Source organism: Rhinopithecus bieti, unplaced genomic scaffold (assembly GCF_001698545.2).
Source record: "Rhinopithecus bieti isolate Rb0 unplaced genomic scaffold, ASM169854v2 scaffold_27006, whole genome shotgun sequence".
Classification (NCBI taxonomy): domain Eukaryota; kingdom Metazoa; phylum Chordata; class Mammalia; order Primates; family Cercopithecidae; genus Rhinopithecus; species Rhinopithecus bieti.
This window is the reverse complement of record NW_016813373.1, coordinates 1,632,514-1,653,185: the sequence shown is the minus strand read 5'-3', so window position 1 is coordinate 1,653,185 and position 20,672 is coordinate 1,632,514. Positions and strand designations below refer to the sequence as shown.

Below are 20,672 nucleotides of genomic sequence, written 5' to 3'. Positions count from 1 at the left end.
AAAAAAAAAAAAAAAAAAAAAGAATTATCCTCATTTATATTTTGGCCCTCCATGTTTAGAAATTTATGGTTTCAATTTGGAAAGGAGCCTGAAATGTCCATGGCTTACTTGAAAAGTGTTACATCAATCCCTGAAGTACAGGTTCCAACTACAAACTCTGAGGCTAATACGCAGGGGGAAGCTAGCTTAGTAGTGAATGCCAGAAGTGGTTGTAACAGGAAGTGGCTAATTTAGCATATATTATCAATATAGCTTTGTTTTAAACTTGTTACATATGTAACAACAGATTGAACGATAAAACCATTTCTTTGATAAATGTGACTCTGAAAAGATAGCTACCTGCTAGGACTAATGACGGAAATAAGGTAACTATTGATGAAAACGCCAAATAAGTAAAAACAGCAGCTAGCACTATTAACTCTAAGTTTATTACATGCATTTAAAAAAGTGTATCCCTCAAAGCAATCATATGAAGCAGATACTACTGTTATTTAATAACAGATGTGAGACTTAAGCAATCTGACCAAAATCCTAGTTAATCTACCATATGGTAGACATCCCAATACAAGCTGTGACTATACACTTAAGTCCTCACTTAACGTCACTGCTAGATTCTTGGAAACGAAGACTTTAAACAATGTTGTAAGAGAGTAACATTGAAGGAAATAAAGTTATTCTAGGACCTGCTGTAAGTCATTCTGCAGTTTCCAAGAACCTACTGAGGACTTACTGCATATAGAATTCAGCAATGGCCAGGATCCACAGGGTAAACAAGTCAACAATATATTAAGAATAAAGAACAAGAAAAGGCAATTCATAATATTCTTTCACCAAATATTCTAGCCTATGCAAAATCTATTTATTCAGAGAAAAATTTGGTAAAAGCTAATGACGGCAAACAACTATGCTGTACCACACGTTCTAAGAAAAAAATAAACGATCTGGTAGTATGTGCAAATTTATGAAGGCCTTGGGTTGTCTCTTAACATCAAGAGTTTACTGCAGTTCTTTCTACCCAAAATGAGAAACAGAGATGGTGATCAAGATTGTATATATCTTATTCTCCATCATGTGCACGCATTCAAGTCCCTCACCTGCTTTGAGAGCCAGATGAGGAGGAAGAGGTCCTCCCATGGTTGCTGGTAAATCTCCTTCAGCATTTGCTGTAGTGTCAGGAGTATCAGTAAGTGGGGGCGGAGATGCTACCTGCAAGAGAAAAAGTCAAGGCAGTTGTCAGTGCTTTCAACTTCACAAGGACTAATACATTCTTTTAATATTTAAAAGAGACCCATGTGTCACGCCTCCTTTCTTTGTAATATTACCATCTTTGTTTAGAGGTTAAGTTTGTAGAGCAGTGCATCTCAAACTGTCTAAAATGAAGAACTGGCTGAATGTTTCCCTTAATCCACTGGGAACAACCTGTCACAATACTGTATTTCTAAATGTCTACTTATTTCTGTACTCACCTCCTCACAAACTGTAACATTTTGAGTAACACTGCTCTGGGGCCCATTTTTAGAGCAGTGTTTAGTACTGATTTTAGATAATACCTTTTAAAGCAGTCAAGAAAGTATTTTTCTACTCCATTTCTTACGTATTTTATTGGTCATTAGTGTTTAATTTTATCAAATGCCTTTTCCAAAGCCTTTATTAAAATGATCACCAAGTAGATATTTTTCTTATAAAGTCATTAATACGCTGTATTAGGAAAGTTTAATCACAGGGTTTTGCCTCAGATGTGCTGTTACATAAAATGTATTAGTTTTCTAAACTAAGGAAAATTCTGAATTCTCAAACCCATCTAACCACATGAGTTTTAGGATAAAGAACTGAGATCTATGTAAACTTTTCCTTAACTAGATGGGATGGACTATTTGTTTGCAAAGAACATTTAAAATTTCACTTATTTTACTTTCTAATTCAGTAATTTCTGATTTTATCGCTATTAATTTCTTCCTGTTTTATTCTGAGATGAAAGCTTACTAAAATTCATTCAAAAAGCTGTTTTTTGTGCAATAGTGTAACCAATGTTCTTTTGAATAAATGACTGTTCCTCTTATCATTCCCGAGTTTTGACAGACACTGTTATCTAAATAGTCTATGATCACAATTTAAAATTTTCACTTAGATCTAAATTCAAATTTCCAATTGTCTATTAGGGTTTTTGGCCGCTTTGTTACTTTTTCACATTACCACTTTGCTTCTGCCAATATGTACGTCAGCATTTCTAAAGCTAGAATTGTGAATTTTTTTCTTTTCTGCTTTCCTCTAGAGAGCTTATACCTTGAAGGATAACCTCCAAGGTTGGGGTTATGGAGACAAAGTAGAACCTACTCAAGGGTCAGCCCTAATAACCAAGGCCCAGAAAAATTCAGTGGGCAGTACTGGCACCACAATGCTAACTTGTCCTCCTCTACCACCTTGCCACTCCAGGGCCTCAAATTCCTCTCTACCCCACTCTCTATCTACACCAACCTAAAAGAAAATTCCTAACCTATGAGAATTGAGGTGTCTGAGTGATGCAACTTCTATTTTCCAGTGATGGGGAGGATTTCCTTTTTTAACATTTCAAAATAAATTAAAATAGGTGAGGTATAAAGAGTATTCAAAGTGTCACAGTACATAATCTTGGCTCTGCGTTACAGTCAGCAATATGAGAAAATACTTTTTCAAGGAGGTTATAAAAATAGCATACACAACATATATTTATCACATTAAAATATACATTTAAATATCTAAACAAAAATACACAGATTTTAGCAACATTGGCAATGCTATAGGCTATTTATTTCTTTTTCTATTCTCACAATCTGTTCCCATTTTAAAACTTTTTTTTGAGATAGGGTCTCATACCATCACCCAGACTGGAGTGCAATGGTGCAATGACAGATCACTGCAGCCCCAACCTGCTGGGCTCAAGTGATCCTCCCACTTCAGCCTCTGGAGTAGATGGGACTACAGGCAGCCACCACCATTCCCAGCTAATATTTCTATTTTATTTTTGTAGAGATGGGGTCTAGGTTGCTGAGGCTGGTATTGAACTCCTGGACTCAAGTGATCCTCCTGCCTCTATCTCCCAGTGTCGGTATTACAGGTGTGAGCTGTCACGCCATTTTTCTTTTTTTGAGACAGGGTCTGGCTCTGTCACCCATGCTGGATGATTTAGCCTAGGTAATAGTCAAGTCCTGATGTGTTCATTACAAAAAGACACAAGTATGTGACAGAATACCCAAGCTTGTAGTAGTAGTATGTATGAATACTTAAGGATATGGTTCCACATTCTACCAAGAGGAAGATTAAAAAAAATTAAGGAGCAATCACAGACAGAAAGATAATTAGAGAATTCAGTGCCAGAGAAAACAGAAAAATGTTGGGTTGGAGGATGTGATCAATAAAGCTGAACGATGATGAAATTAAAAAAAGGGGGGGTATGTGCGCATATTTTACATTGAAAATAATTTTTTGATACGGCAAAAAACACAAGTAAAGTTATAATGGGCAAACTGAGAAAAAATATTTGTGACACATCGCAGATAAGGAGTTAATATTGCTAATATATAAACAAACGCAGAGGAAAAGACCAAGAATCCAATGAAAAAAACGGGAGATACACGTACAGGCAGTACACAGAAATATATATGTAAATGATCTTTAAAATTCAAAAGATGTTTGATTTCACTCATAATTTTTTTTTTTTTTTTTTTTTTTGAGACGGAGTCTGCTCTGGTCGCCGGCTGGAGTTGCAGATGGCCTGCATTCTCAGGCTCACTGCCAAGCTCCGCCTCCCGGGGGTTCACGCACTTTCTCTGCTCAGGGGGGCCTCCCGGAGTAGCTGCGAGACTAAAAGGGCGGCCCGGCCAGGTCGGCCCGGGTAGTTTTTTGTATTTTAGTAGAGGACGGGGTTTCCCATGTTTTAAAGCCGGATGGTCTTGATCTGCTCTGCACCTCGTTGATCTGGCCCGTCTCGGGCTCCAAGCTGCCTTTCGGGATTACAGGCTTGAGCCACCGCGGGCGCCGGCCGATTTCACTCATATTTTAAAGCAAATTAGAAGTATAAGTGCGGGCTATCTTAAAACTGAGTGCATGAGGTACAGACCAAGAAGGTTTCTCAACATTAGCACCACTGACATTTCAACCAGATAATTTGTTGCAGAAAGTTGTTCTGAGTTTTTAACTCCTTGGCTTCTACCCACTAGACGCCATCAGCATACCTCCTTCAAATTCAAACATCTCCAGACATTACCAAACCTCCCATAAGGGGTAAAGCTTATAGAACAATCAGAAAAATCTCAACATTAACTGGATATCTGATTATATTAAGACACTATTCTTAAATTTTTCTTTTAGGTTTGATTATAACACGTTTTTTTTTTTTTTACAAAAGGATTGTTTTAATTAAAACTGAAATATTAACAGATGAATAAGATGTTGGGATGCTCCAAAATAATCTAAGAAAGGGTAGCAGTTAGAAATGAATAAAATTGTAAGTGCTGCAGCCAGATGATTGAAACACAGAGTTTCAATATTCTACAACTGTCCACAGCAAAAAAATTTTAAAATATCCTCTACACGCTCACTTTTGGCAAATGTAATTTATTGCATGAAAGGGCAAGTTTCAGATGAAATAAGTGAAATGAAAAAGGATTTGCCTAGAATGAGGAGGTAAGATGAAGATGGTAGCTGGTAACACCTTGGTTACATGTCCCTGCCCAAATCTCATGTCCAATTTTAATCCTCAATGTTGGAGGTACAGCCTGAAGAGTAGTAACTGGATCACGAGGTGGGTTTCTCATGTATGGTTTAGTGCCACTCTCCTTGGTACTGCTATCCTAGCAACAGTGAGTGCGTTCTTTTTAGATCTGGTCATTTAAAGGTGTGTGGCATCTTCCCCTTTACTTTCTCTTGCTCCTGGACATCCCTGCTTCCCCCCTTCACCTTCTGCCATCATTCTAAGTTTCCTGAGGCCTCTTCAGAATCCAAGCAGACTCCAGTACCATGCCTCCTGCAAAGCCTGCAGAATTGTGAGCGAATTAAATCTCTGTTCTTTATAAAGTATGCAGTCTCAGGTATTTCTTTATAGCAATGCAAGAATGGACTATGGGGTTAAAAGTAGAAATGAGTTGTTATAATTTCTTCCCCCAAATTCATCCATTCATTTATTCAGTCAACCAAAAAACATTCAAGGGTCTGCTATAGACCAGGAACCATTCTAAATGTTGCGGACAGAGCAATGAACTAAAAACAAAAAAAACCCTGCCCTCATGAACTTACATTCTCATACAATCAAACAAAAATAAATTACACTGGAACAAGGTTTCTCATCTTGGTGACATTTTAGGCTGGTTAATTCTTTTTTGTAGGAGGCTGTCAAGTGCACTGTTGGTTATTAGCAGCATCTCTGGCCTTCGCCTTCTAGATGTCAGTGGCCGCCTCCAGTTACAACAACAAAAATATCTCCAAACATTGCCAAACGTTCCTTGGGGGGACAAAATTGTCTTCAGTTGAGAAACACTGAGTTAAAAGTAAGTGTTATGGAGAAAAATGAAGCACTGAAGGAGTTTAGGAAGTAATCTGAGGGTGACAGCGAATTTATAACATAAAATAGGACAGCTGGGGAAGAGTACTTCAGGTATAAGAAACAGGTATAAAAGTTTTGAGGCAGAAAGATGACGGCATATTTGAAGACCTATTAAGAAGTACAGTGTAGCTGGAACAGAGGAAATAAGGAAGAAAAGTAGGAAATCCACAGAGCATTTAATAGGAAACATCTGAGCCATGTTAAAACATTAATAAAAAAATGACATATGGGATTACTTCTGGTTGTAGCGAAATAAGTTCCTGTAAGACTGACCCTCCTGCAAATAACATAAACTTTAGGGGGAAAAAAATACAAACACACACACAACACACCAGAACTATGTGCAGGCAATAAAAAAATGACCAAAAAATAGCAGGTAGATTCTTGAGAGGTTAAAATGGGGAAGCACAGAGTATCAAGGGTCTACTTCCGGCTTATTTGTAGCTTTTAGCCTGAGGGAAGCCATCCCAGGCAGCTGAAACTCCAAGGAAACCATCTTTTTGGCCTGAAGAATCAGAATTAGAGTTCAGGGAAAGCAAAGCTGCTAGAAAGTGAGGGAATGCTGGAAAGGAAACAGCCAGAGAGGAGGAGCCCCTAATTCTGTATATGAAATCTCTGGCTAACCCTTGAAAACCACACATGTACAGGGTAGATTCCAAAGGAGACCTGAAGGACTCTTCCACGGCTGTCCTATTTAAATAATCAGAAAACTGAGATGAGATGTGAGTTAACACCCAAAAGACAGCACTTGTAGTTTGAGTTCGATCAAATTAAATGCCTGATTAAAAACAAAACACAACCACCAAATCAATGCTCTCTGGAGGAGTATAACACTATTTCAGAGTCTCCATAGCATAATATTCCAATGCCCAGGATGCAATCCAAAATTATTTGATATACAAAAAGGAAAATGTGATTCAACCTCAAGAAAATATACCTATCAATAGACTCCAACCCTGAGATGACTCAGATGTTAACAGTAGTAGGCAAGGATTTTAAAGCAGCTATTAGAATTAAGCTTCATGACACAAAAGAAATCCGTATTTATATGACCAACATACACTTATAATGAATGAAAAGATAAGCCACCAGAGAAATAAAACATATATAAAAAAAAGAACAAGCTGGAGAGTTTTAAAAGTGAAAATGGTAGTGTCTGAAATACATTGAATGGGCTTAGCAAAATGGAAGGCACAGAAAAAAACTATCACAGAATCTGAAGATAATCAATAAAAACTATTCAATTTGAAGAGTGGAAAAAATGATACGAAAGAAAAAAAGGAAGCCTCAGGGACCTGTGGGATATCAAAAGTCTTAAATATAAACCCCAAGAGGAAAGAAGAAAAAATACAACAAAAAGTATCTTAAATAATAGCCAACTCTCTCAAATTTGGTGAAATACATATATCTATGGATTCAAGAATCTCAGCAAACCCTGAACAAGTTAAGGGTGCACACACACAAAAAAACTCATGCCCGGTCACAACGTAAGTCAAACTACTAAAAACCAAAATTAACAGGAAAATATCTTAATAACAGAGACCACCACATTACATACAGGAGAGAATGATTCGATTATAGCTGACTTCTTACAGAAAACAGGAAGTAGACAATGTCGTATTATCTTTAAAGCATATCTGGTCTCTGGCCAGGCACAGTGGCTCACGCCTCTAATTCCAGCATTTTGGGAGGCTGAAGCAGGCAGATAACCTGAGATTGGGAGTTGGAGACCAGCCTGACCAAGACGGAGAAACCCCATCACTATTAAAAATACAAAATTAGCCAGGCATTGGTGGCACATGCCTATAATCCCAGATACTCCTGCCTGAGGCAGGAGAATTGCTTGAACTCAGAGGCAAAGGTGGCGGTGAGCCAAGATCATGCCATGGCACTCCAGCCTGGGCAGCAAGAGCAAAACTCCATCTCAAAAAAAAAAAAAAGGGTATTTGGTCTTCAATCCCATTTCCCTGGCATAGAACTCCTAAATCCTTATAATCTCCTAGTGGAGACTTTTTGTATGCTAATGAGTTGACTGCCGGCAGGCTGGCCCTAGGTAGCTTCAGTGTGGGGGATGGTCACTGGAAAGACCAAGGAAAGAGAGGGCTAGAACTTTCAGTTCCACCTACCAACCTCTGGTGAGGGGAGAAGGGCTGAAGGTCAAGTCACCATTGGCAAACGATTTAATCAACACTGAATAATGAAGTTTCCATAAAAACCAAAGGACAGGGTTTGGAGGGCTTCCAAACAGCAGAACACATGGAGGTTCCTGAAGAATGGTGCTCGAGGCAGGGCATGGGAGCTCCCTGCCACCTCCCCCATATCTTGCCCTATGTATCTCTTCAACTTTATTTTGTAGTATCCTTTATAATAAACTGGTTTATTTATAATTTATAAATGCAGGTTTTCCTTAGTTCCATAAGCCACACTAGTAAATTAACTGACCCCAAAGAGGCAGTCATGAAAACCATAACTTGAAGCTAGTCAGTAAGAAGTTCTAGAGGCCCAGACTTGCAGGTGGTGTCTGAAGGGGCTGGGGAGTCTTGTGGGACTGAGCCTTCACCCTGTGGGATCTGACGCTATCTCCAGGCAGTGTCAGAGTTGAACTGGAGGATACCCAGCTAGTGTCTGCTGCAGAACTGATTGCTGGCTTGGTGTGTGTGGAAAAAGCCTCCCACCCCCGCCCCACATTTAGTCACAGAAACCTTCTGCGTTGATTATTGGGGTATGAGAGAAGAAGAAAAACTTTTTTTTTTCCCACTTACATACTGAAAGGGAGAAAAAAATCTGGCACCCCAGAATTCTATATCCGGTGAAAATATTCTTAAAGAAGGTAAAATAAAAGTATTTTCAGAAAAGAAAATAAAGAGAATTTGTCACCAGCAGATCTACAAGACTATACGGAAGAGCCTAAAAGATAAAGAATGAATAGAGACTTCAAGGACTTCAAACATGTAAAACTGTTTTCTCAACCAGAAGACATTTTCAAGATCATCTTGCCCAATCCCTTCATTTTACAGAGGCAAACCAATGAAATTAAAGACTGTAAGATACTATAATTATCCAGCAGTTAATCTACCAAAAAGTAAGTCTACGTTAGGCAAAGCAATGGAAGAAAATAAGATTTCTTTTATAACGAGTCAGAATACAAAAATTCAGTAACAGGACCCTGTTAAAACTGGCATAGACAGGCCGGGTGTGGTGGCTCACGCCTGCAATCCCAGCACTTTGGGAGGCTAAAGGGGGCGGATCACTTAAGATCAGGAGTTCAAGACAAGCCTGGCCAGCATGGTGAAAATCTATCTCTACTAAAAATACAAAAATTAGCTGGGCATTGGCAGGGCGGGGTGGTTCACGCCTATAATCCAGCACTTTGGGAGGCCAAGGTCAGGAGTTTGAGACCAGCCTGGCCAAAATGGTAAAACCCCGACTCTACTAAAAATACAAAATTAGCTGGGCATGTTGGCAGGTGTCTGTTATCCCAGCAACGTGGGAGGCTGAGGCAAGAGAATCGCTTGAACCCGGGAGGCAGAGACTGCAATGAGCCGAGATTCCACCACTGCACTCCAGTTTAGGGAACAAGAGCAAGACTTGTCTCAAAATAAATAAATAAATAAATAAAAATAATTAGCTGGGTGTGGTGACTCACACCTGTTAATCCCAGCTACTCAGGAGACTGAGGCAGAATAACTGCTTGAACACAGAAGGCGGAGGTTGCGGTGAGCCCAGATTGTGCCACTGCATTCCACCCTAGGTAACATAGCGAGACTCCATCTTAAAAAAAAAAAAAAAAAGAAAAAGAAATAAAGCTTATTTCTTAAAAACTAGTAAAGCCCAGTGTAGCGGCACATACCCACAGTCCCAGCTACTGGGGAAGAGCTAAGGTGGGAGGATGGCTTGAGGTCAAGAGTTTGATGGAGCCTATGAATAGTCACTACACTTCAGCCTCAAAAACAAAAAAGGCAGAAAAACAAAACAAAATCCCCAAAAAACAACCTACCAGACAGAGGTATCTGTTGCATACTTACATAATTAAAATAATCATGATATAAAAAACACAAAAATACTCTATTGCATAAAATACTACTTTGTTATATAAGGACATGTCAGCCAGGTGCAGTGGCTCATGCCTGTGATCCTAGCACTTTGGAAGACCGAAGTGGGTGGATGGATCACTTGAGGTCAGGAGTTCAAGACCAGCCTGGCCAACACGGTGAGACCCCATTTCTACTAAAAATACAAAAAATAGGAGGGCACCATGTAGCATGCCTGTAATCCCAGCTACCTGGAGGCTGAGGCAGGAGAGAATCGCTTGAACCCAGGAGGTGGAGGCTGCAGTGAGCCAAGATCACTCCAGCCTGGGCAACAGAGCAAGACTGCCTCAAAAAACAAACAACTTGTCAGAAGTGATGGCATGCACCTGTAGTCCAGCTACTAAGAGGGGTAAGGATGAAGGATTGCTTAAGCCCAAGAGTTTGAGGCTGCAGTGAGCTATGGTTGTCATTGCATTCTAGCCTGGGTGACAGAGCAAGGACTCATTGCTTACCTGGGGTGGGGGGTAGAGGGAGTGTCAATGGGAGCAAACATGTCTAAAATAGTACTGATTTTTCTATTTAAAGTATTATCACTGGAAATGAATGGAACATAACAAACTCTGAAATTTCTGGTGTATGAATACATGAAATAAATAAAACCATAAGACACAAAGATCAATGGAATTTCTCAAGCCCCTAAGACAGGTACATAATAAGGATGCAATCCACATCTTCAGAAATTTTGTCCAGTCCTGAGAGAAAACAAGATACCAAATTTCATTAAGAAACACGATATATATGAAAACAGTGAAAAATTTGTTATCCTGAGTCTCTTATGCATATTAAGTTTGTACAACTTTGCAACACACATCTCAACTGCTTGGCCATAGGTACTTACCCCAAAAGCTGGAACTTCTTCACTCTTTATTTCATTTATTCGAACCAAATAGTTAACAAAGTCTCTGGCAGCATTGCTTTGTGCATCTTTTTTATTGGTGGAATTTCCCATGCCAGTGTAATTATAGCCTTCCACCTGAACCTTAAAAAAAAAAAGAAACAAAAAACAAAACAGTTAACTTTAGGAAATATACTCGAAAGAAAAAGCTTGAATTGTGTTGTATAGTGATAACACAAAAACAATGTTAAGAGGTTCAGCTATTTTTTCTCATATAACAGAAGGTTCACATTACAATCTGATTCTGTAATATCCACAAACAAGCTCTTCATTTGTATTTAAGCACTTTGATTTGAAGCAATCAAGAATTGCTCTGCTTTCTAAAGGTGCTTGTAAAACTGCAAACAGTTGATCCAACTTTTCCCATCCCGACTACTGGTGCTGAGGAAGATACAGGCTCTAATTAGAATAATTTACCTGCCAGATTGCTTTAAAAGCAATGCTGACTTGAAAATGATTAAGAATAGCAGTCAAGTCACAATAAACTGTCATTTCCTAATGTGCAACACATTAACATCTCCAAACAGAAAACATTCTTTAACCCCAAAATGAACCTCATAAATCACATAAATGCAAACTGTATTCTTTAGTACCTCACACATGAATTTCTGCCTGTTTTTGTTCCCCACCGCTCTAATTTCATAGGACGGGGTCATCTTCCTTTTGCCACACCAGGCATACAGAAAATTTTTAACGTCACCCATGATTCAAGTGTCTTCTTCAGATCTAAGAAAACAAAAGTCAGTTAAAAACACAATTTATAATAGCAAAAACTGGGAGGAACCAATTATCTGGATTACTGAATCTAGGTTAAACATAGGATATTCTATCATGTTGCTGTTAAGACTTCCCATAAATAAATTTTAATGACATAATTGAAACTTTTACATGTTGTAAGAAAAAGGATACAAAACGGTATGATTTGAACTACATGAAAAGTACATATACATGACCAAGACTGGAAAGAAATACCCCCTAAAATGGTTATCTTTGGGGACTAAGAGTGATTTTTATCTTTTGTTACAAAGTATTTTATATAAGGCCCTACATTCTACAACCGGCACCTTATTATTTAACTCAGTTCATCCTCACAACAACGGCACACAGATATGGTTGGTACTATCATTGTCTTTTCAGGAAGCTTCCCTCCTAAACTTCCTTTCTAAACTAGGACTTTGAAAGTTAAGTAACTTCCAAGTCACCCACAGTAGAGGCCTAAATTCAAATTCAAACAACTATATATTAAGAAACAGCTATTATTTGCATATAAACTCAATGTTTTATTCTCATTCTAATTACGCCCATTAGCACACAGTTTCCAAAGTTGTGGTCATGTATTAACAATATAATAAAGTTCAAATACATTAAGCACTCAGTACTGAAGACAGTGACCTATTATTAACTTAAATATTCTATACCAAATCTCTCCTTTAGGCCTTATTATTTATTAAAATTTGAGGATACTAAAGTTTTCTTGAAATGCAAAAATCAGTCTTGGCACTTCCTCTCTGCCTCAGTCTATAAAATACCAGAAGATATGGAGCCTATCAGCCTAAATGCTGAGTCTAAACTGTAAGGAAGATATCTGAGACCACATTTATAACCAGAGAAAATAAAATGTGCTATGAATTTATTTTGCTGTGAAACGAATCCTATTACCAGCATTAAACCGTCTGCTTCACGTTTCACGTTTGATGCATTTTGTTAGCACCTACATCTAATGGATCAAACTGTACCCTGGCATAAATTTGTTACGTTTGAGTGGTCCCAGTCTAACTCTGGTCATCCATCTGGTGAAGGGAATGTCCTATTAACAAAAAAGCCGTGGAAAGCTGAAGATGTTTATCTGGAAATTCCACCTCGTGAATAATTAAACATGCCCTCATGGTGAATGAGTAATATGAAGGACTATACTATCAAACTCCTGTCTCCCTAGTCTCATACAACCCCATAATTTTCAATACCAACTACATGCTATCGATGCCCAAATACATATATTGAAGGTTTAGTCTTTTCTTTTTTTTAGACAGAGTCTCATTCAGTCTCAGGCTGGAGTGTAGTGGCGAGATCTCGGCTCACTGCAACCTCCGCCTCCAGGGTTCAAGCGATTCTCCTGCCTCAGCCTCCCCAGTAGCTGGGACTACATGCGCCCGCCACCACGACCAGCTAAATTTTTCTTTTTTTTTTTTTGAGACGGAGTCTCGCTCTGTCTCCCAGGCTGGAGTGCAGTGGCCGGATCTCAGCTTACTGCAAGCTCCGCCTTCCGGGTTTACGCCATTCTCTTGCCTCAGCCTCCTGAGTAGCTGGGACTACCGCCATTCTCCTGCCTCAGCCTCCTGAGTAGCTGGGACTACAGGTGCCCGCCACCTCGCCCGGCTAGTTTTTCGTATTTTTTTTTTTTTTTTTAGTAGAGACGGGGTTTCACCGTGTTAGCCAGGATGGTCTCGATCTCTTGACCTCGTGATCCGCCCGTCTCGGCCTCCCAAAGTGCTGGGATTACAGGCTTGAGCCACCGCGCCCGGCCAGCTTTTTGTATTTTTTAGTAGAGACGGGGTTTCACCATGTTAGCCAGGATGGTCTCGGCCTCCGAAAGTGCCAAGATTACAGGCTTGAGCCACCGCGCCTGGCCGACCAGCTAATTTTTTATATTTTTAGTATACACGGGGTTTCACCGTGTTAGCCGGGATTGTCTGGATCTCCTGACCTCTTGATCTGCCCGCCTCAGCCTCCCAAAGTGCTGGGATTACAGGCGTGAGCCACAGCCCCCAGCCTGTCGTTTCTCTTTAAAGTCCAAAATCAAGTTCATCCCACTGTGGCACTAACTCACCCATCTGCATGCTATCTTGGCATCTCAGTCAAAAACAGAATTTTAAATTTCCCCTCAAATCTGTTCCAACACCCTACCCTACATTTCGGTTTCCATACACGGCACAACATCCACCAAGTTACTCCTGGCACAAGTTGAGAGTCGTCCACTCCCTGAAGATTCTCCACAGTTATCCCTTGTAGAACCCTTACTGTGCGTCAAACAATATTCATAATAGATTATCTAAATGGAACTATTTTACTTAATCCTTAGTAATCTTGTATAGGTAAGACCACTATCCCTTTAGAGAAGGAAACTGAGACAAAGAATATCTTGCCTCAGGAAGACAGAGCTACTAATTAGAAGAACAATAATTCGGGCAGGCGCTGTGGCTCACGCCTGGAATCCTAACACTTTGGGAGGCCAAAGCGGTGGGATCATGAGGTCAAGATGTCGAGATCATCCTGGCCAACATGATGAAACCCCATCTCTACTAAAAATACAAAAATTAGCTGGGCGTGGTGGCGCGCGCCTGTAGTCCCAGCTACTCGGGAGGCTGAGGCAGGAGAATCACTTGAACCCGGGAGACGAAGGTTGCAGTGGGCCGCGATCGCGCCACTGCACTCCCGCCTGGCGACAGAGCGAGACTCCGTCAAAAAAAAAAAAAATCAAGAATTTCAGAAAACGTAGCCTGACTCCAGATCTACCACCTTCCACCACTGCGCATTTCTCCTTCAAAATACGTCCCCTAACCATTCGCTTCTCCCCATCTCTCCTGCCACCACTATTGCACACCCGGCTAAATACTGTCCTATACGGTTTCTGTTTCCACTCTTGCCGCCCTAAAACCCATTCTCCTTTGAAGGCCTTCTCGCCACACTCCAGTCACATGGCCTGCTTTCAGCTCCCGCCCAGTCTCTGCCGTTAGGCGCTAACTAATCCCTTCCGCTTCTGCAGGCTCTGCTTTTCCTTCGCGTCGGCCGAGGTTATCAGCTCAAAGCCTCCCTCCTTCGAGACGTCTCACCTCGCTATACTAGCCAAAGGCGCTCTCTCTTTACATTCTTTAATTTCTTTTTGCTCTAGCCACAAGGCCTGCATGACGGCGCCAGTTATTTGTGGCTTGAATGAATGACTGAAAGACCCTAGGTGAATGGCGCCCCGACAGCAACCACCACAGGCGATGCACCCTCTTCCCTCAGCCGCCGCGGTGCCCCGGCGTACGCAGGCTAGAGGAGGAAGCGGGCCTTGGTTGCTAGAGGCAGCAGCGGGAACCGCTGGGCGAAGGGGAGGGGGCCACAGGCTGCCTGGGCAGCGCAAGCGCACCTCGGCGAGGCGCGCACGCAACCCGCAATCCGGGGACCCGCGGGCGGCTCGTCCCTTCCCCCACCCCCAGCCGCCGCCGCCGCCCGCGCTTCGCAACAAAGCCGGCTGCGGAGCCACGGTCCACGCCGCCCGCCCGCGACCCCGCCGCCCCGCACGGTGGTCGGAAAGTCTCTCCCTTACCAGCCTTCGCTTCCTGGTGCCCAACTCTTAGGACCGTGTGTGACTCTGGCCTTCCACGGAGACAACAGAGAAACGCACTGCAACTCGCATGGAGGAATCGGCGAAATGGCTCCGACCGCGGCGCGAGGGGGCGGGACTAGCGAGCGTACGCATGCGCAGAACGCGCGCCGGGGCGGGGGATGGTGAGGGCGCGCCAATGGAGGGGGCGGGGCTCAGCCACCTCGCGGCGCGGAAGGGTTTCGTTGCTAGGGAGATGCGCTGCGCCAGGCGGGAAGCGGGCCAGGCCTGCTACTCTAGATAATCCGCTACCCGCGATAATCCGCTACCCGCTTTTGCGCATGTTAGGGATTTGACGACCTGTAGCATTCTGATGTAGCAAATGTTTCGCAGGGTCTGTCATAGGGATCTCTGGTGAGAGGAGGTTCCCTTTGAAGGCAGAACTGGAAACCTTGCTGCTAACTGGGTAGGGTTGTTGAGATAATTACATGAAATGGCATATGAAGGGGAGGCTTAGTTCAATACCTGGCACGTAGTAGGTGTTCAGTAGGCGTAGTTACTGTATTGATTCAGATAGTCTCAACGCCAACGTCTCTTGAAAGAAATAAACTGGCCGGGCGCGGTGCCTGTAATCCCAGCATTTTGGGAAGCCGAGGTGGGCGAATCACTTGAGGTCAGGAGTTCGAGACCAGCCTGGCCAACGTGGCGAAACCCCGTCTCTACTAAAAAAATACAAAATTAGCCAGGCATGGGGGCGGGCGCCTGGAATCCCAGCTACTCAGGAGGCTGAGGCAGGAGAATCGCTTGAACCCCGGGGTGGGGGCTGGGGGGGCGGCGGAGGTTGCAGTGGACCGAGATCACACCATTGCCTGGGCGAGAGGGCGAGACTCCGTCTCAAAAACAAACAAAAAACCATGAAAGAAATAAGCTTAGTGAAGGCGGGCATTCTGCCTGGCTAACGCTGGTCACTCTCTGCTGTGCCTGGAACATTGTAAGTGCTCAGCAAACTAGTTTAAGGTAGGAATAAAATCTGCAAGGTTGCTTTTGTTTAAATTGGATAAACTTTTGTGTTCCAAGTCTTTGGAATAATTGTATCTTTAATTATTATACTAGTCGTCGTTAAATTTTGAACTCCAGTGCTTCCCATGAAGGTAATGATACACAACATTTCCAGCTGGGATTGTTCCAGGGAATCCAGGCTAATCAATTATCTGGGCTCATTATATCTATGGATATAATTCACCTCTTTCCTTATGTTTTTGTTAATCCTTCTAGCTCACAGTGATCACTCCCTTTAAAACTGTCATTCTTAAAATCAGCACAACATAGTTTAGCATTTACTCATTATTTTCTTCATGTGATTGTTCTCTTTAAGAATAAAATCATTGAAGGAAAGACCTTAATTTTTTTTTTGTACCCTTCAGGGTGTTGAAAGCAGCAGGGGCCTAGAAGACATTAAACTGATACCACAGAAATACAAAGGATCATTAGAGACTGTTATGAACAACTATATGCCAGCAAATTGGAAACCAAATGGAAATGGGTAAATTCCTGAACAGATACAACTTATCAAAATTGAACCAAGAAGAAATAGAAAACCTGAAAAGACCAACTATGAGTAATGAGATTGAATCAGTAATATAAAGTCTCCCATCAAATAAAAGCCCAGGCCCTGATTGCTTCACTGCTGAATTCTACCAAACAGTTAAAGAAGAACTAATACCAATTCTTCTCAAACTCATCCTATGAGGCCAGCATTACCCTGATACCAAAACTAGATATGGACACAAGAAAAAAAAATCTATAGGCCAGTATCCCTGATGAAGATAGATGCAAGAACCCTCAACAAGGCCAGGTGCGGTGGTTCACGCCTGTAATCCCAGCACTTTGGGAGGCCAAGGCACGTGGATCACCTGAGGTCAGGAAATTCGAGACCAGCCTGGCCAACATGGCGAAACCCCGTCTCTACTAAAAATACAAAAATTAGCCGGGCAAGGTGGTGGGTGCCTGTAATCCCATCTACTTGGGAGGCTGAGGCAGGAGAATTGCTTGAACCTGGAGGGGGCGGAGGTTACAGCCAGCTCAGATCGTCCCACTGCACTCCAGCCTGGGTGACAGAGTGAGACTCCATCTCAAAATAAGTAAATTAAGAGACTCAACTAGCATAAATGAATTGCAAGTCTTTTATAGTATATAATGAGCACAACAAAAGTATCAATATATTATATGGAAATACATTTTTCAAAGGTGGATCTTTAGCTTCCAAGGATTAAGAATTTTGTTATTGAGTTGGTTCTTCATTCAGGCTCTGCACCTGAGACCTACAGTCCCCTGGGATTTGGGTCCGAGGACTGGCATTACCTTTGTAGGTGGCCCTTGGCAACTAGCACTGTCTAAAATCTTAACATTTGCAGATGAAGCCTTACAACATGTCCCAAAAGTATGGAAAGTGGGCCGATTTCAACACAACCATTACCTGTTCCCAGTAGCTGACCAACTAGGGAGATTTCAGAGGTTAATCAAGCAGGACAGAGCAGGGTAGGGAAATTTTTTTAAGCTTTATTATAAAACAGGTAACTTTGTCCCTATTAAGAATTTGGAACTGAGGCTATAGGTCACTTATGATCAAATAATGAAAGGTCTGCTTCAACTGGACTACATAACATTCCACATTTACCTTTTTGACTAGAAATAACAGATGAAAGTTCACTTAGTTTGGTGGGAAACAAGAGATACAAAGATATCTTCTTCTCCAGGATGAAACTCCTAAAGGTAAATGTTCACTGAGTACCACTGTCGCTCAAATTTAAGACATCTGGAGTTCCTTTGAGCATAGTTCTGCTCTCATATTTCCAATCACTTCATCTAGACTCCTCCTCAACTTCTCTTCCTCTGTGTGCACTCCAATTGCAAGTCATGCCCAGGTTCTATTCTTAGCACTCTATATACCCTCTACCTGGAGAGTCTTATTCTTCCTATATTCCAACCACCATCCATATGCTGATATGGACTGAATATTTGTATCTCCCTCAAATTTGTATGCTGAAGCCCTAATCCTCAATGTGATGGTATTTGGAGATGGGGCTTTTAGGATATAACTGGGTTTAGATGAGGTCATGACAGTAGAGCCCCCATGATGGGATTAGTGCCCTTACAAGAGGATGAGACCAGAACCTTCTCTCCTCTGATATAATTACCCACATAAACCTTCACATATTGAAGAGCTGGTTGATCTCTTAACAAAGGGGTCTCCAATTCCTGAGCTGCAGACCAGTACTGGTCCATGGCCTGTCAGGAACGGGGCCGTACAGAAGCAAGTGAGCGAAGGGCGAGCGAGCATTACCACCTGTCACATCAGCAGTAGCATTAGATTCTTATAGGAATGTGAACCTTATTGTGAACTGCAGATGCAAGGGATCTAGGTTGCGTGCTCCTTATGAGAAAATGCCTAATGATCGGAGGTGGAATGGCTTCATCCTGACACCATCCCTCCCAGGCCCCTGGTGCGTGGAAAAATTGTCTTCCATGAAACCTGTTCCTGGTGCCGAATAGGTTGGGGACTGCTGGTTTAAAGGACTGATGACGCTTTTAATGCAGTGAGTGACACAGATGAAGTATATAATGTGAATTCCAGCAGAAATGGATGAAGAGACTGAAGAACAGACCCTATCTGATTCTTTTTAAAATTATTTTCTTGTTATATAATTATGGTCATTCAACAGCTAATTTCTATTAGACTTCTTTTTTATTGCTTGTTGTACATATGTATAAGTGAATATTTGTCTTTTCTATAAGCAATCATAACATTGGAAATCATTTTTCTGTCTCCATTTTATCAGTTTTTCTTGAACCATTTGTTAATCTACAAGTTCTATGGCTATATAGAAATCTATTCACATTCACAGGATTTTGCAACATGCTTTGCTCCATTTTTACAGTTGTATTTGCTTTCTCCATATTTATTCTACAGGAATTAATTTATAGTTTGGCTTGCTTCTTAGTTATGTAGTCTTGAAATGCCATATTCACATTTGCTTTTATGGTTCCCATATTAAGTTAGTTCAGGGCTTTATTTACCCATGCATTTGTATATTTGAGCATTTTTGTTGCTTGCTTTATACAAGCTTTAATTGAGACTAATACATGTCTTTCTTTTCTTTTTGTAGAGACAGGGTCTTGTTATGTTGCCCAGGCTAGTCTCAAACACCTGGCCTCAACTGATCCTCCCACCTCAGCTTCTGAAAGTGCTGGGATTACAGGCATGAGCCACCACAAGAACACATTTCTATAAGGTTATGGGGTTTTACTTTTTTCCAGTGTTAATTAGTTTCACATATCTAGAATTTATAATTTCTTACTGGATACTAGTATAGAATTACTGTATTTATTTACCTGAACAAATTAATGTTTCCCTCTACAAACTACTTTAGAAAGATTTTCAATAAAGGTAAATGGGACGTAATAATCTATTAAGAGAAAATGACTCAGAGTGGAACCTGTAGCAAAATATAAATTTGCTGTCTTTAAAAGACGAATTGAAAGCAAAAGATTCCAAAAGCTTAAAAAAATGGAGATGCCCTAAATAAACTTACCATTGAAAACAGAAAATGTTGAATACAATAAAAAAATGCATTGTTGTGCTGCCAAGAAAGAAAATGCTTTAGAGGTAAACATTAATGAAGTGAATGAATGAATCCAGAGAGGCAAGAGAACCCTGACGTAAGCACCTACCCTGAAAGGGTCTGCTGAGTTTTAATGAACTTGAGCTTCTTTTTAATAAAAGCTGCACTGGGGTTTAGGAGAAAGGAGACAAAAGAGACTGCCCAACATGCAGAGGCTAAGAGGAGACCTACACATAAGCCAGAATGCCTTATATCTTCAGTGAAAAGTGAACAATAGCAACAATGAAAAACCAAACCAACCAGAAGAGGGGAATAAGGAAACTTGTCTATCAAAAACTAGATGCTAGGTAGGAAAAAAAAAAAAAAAAAGGACTCATTTCCTATGATATCCAAAAAAGCCTCAAGTCAATTATTTAAAGTGTTTATTAATCAGCAGAGATAAATCACTTAGAAAGATTAAAATTATATTCTCTTTGGTGGAATATTCTTCTATCCAGACCTCAAACAATTCCTATAAAATTCCACTGAACGTAAGCTCAAGTTCAAAAAATCATAAAACAGGTGAGGATCTTAAGTACCTCTGATGAGTGGCAGGGTATAAGTGGCTTATGTGGGTGATCCCAACACTTTGGGAAGTTGAGGTGTGGGATCACTTGAAGCCAGGAGTTCAAAACCAGCCTGGCTAACATAGTGAGACCCTGTCTCTGTTTTTAAAAAACAAATAAAGTCCAATGAGTTGAGTGCCAGCAGAAAAAGAAAACTGACAGATATCTATAAATATTTTAGATACTAGAATTATCTGTTGCTGAATAGAAATATACCTTTTCCTCATTATTACGTTTAATTCACTCCTGAAAACCCTACTGCTAAGTGAAAAGCCACTAAATGAAAATAATATTTTCACTGGAAAATCATGATGCATTCTGTGTAAACCCAAGAAAACTAAACAAATTCAGACCAAAAAAATCAATTTTTCCAAAGACAAGCTTATATAAACAAGTTGAAATAAAGACAGTTTATTTACAAACTATAATGTAATGAAGGCTTGTTGTAAACTTTCTTCCTTCTTTACCAATTTTTCAGTCTTTAGGGGGGCCTATAGTTATTTTACACTCTAAATTTATAGCACTTAAAGTTACAGCACAGAAAAACACTGTGAGTTTAATGTTCCTGTGGCTTA

The 20,672-nt window shown here is 40.9% G+C and overlaps 1 protein-coding gene across 2 annotated transcripts in view; it reads right to left on the bottom strand.

Annotated features, from left to right (window-relative positions):
• DHX9 (DExH-box helicase 9) overlaps nt 1-15,026 on the bottom strand; it is a 52,427-nt gene extending 37,401 nt beyond the window's left edge. For both annotated transcript variants that reach the window (XM_017848070.1, XM_017848068.1), the window contains exons 1-4: nt 14,874-15,026; nt 11,158-11,290; nt 10,508-10,648; nt 1,095-1,206 (exon numbers count right to left, since the gene is read on the bottom strand). Coding sequence is in view for 1 of the 2 variants with exons in the window: in XM_017848068.1 (XP_017703557.1) it covers nt 1,095-1,206; nt 10,508-10,648; nt 11,158-11,268 (364 nt within the window). In the remaining variant the exon portion in view is untranslated. The remainder of the gene's footprint in view (nt 1-1,094; nt 1,207-10,507; nt 10,649-11,157; nt 11,291-14,873) is intronic.
• Between the last annotated feature and the right edge of the window lie 5,646 nt (nt 15,027-20,672).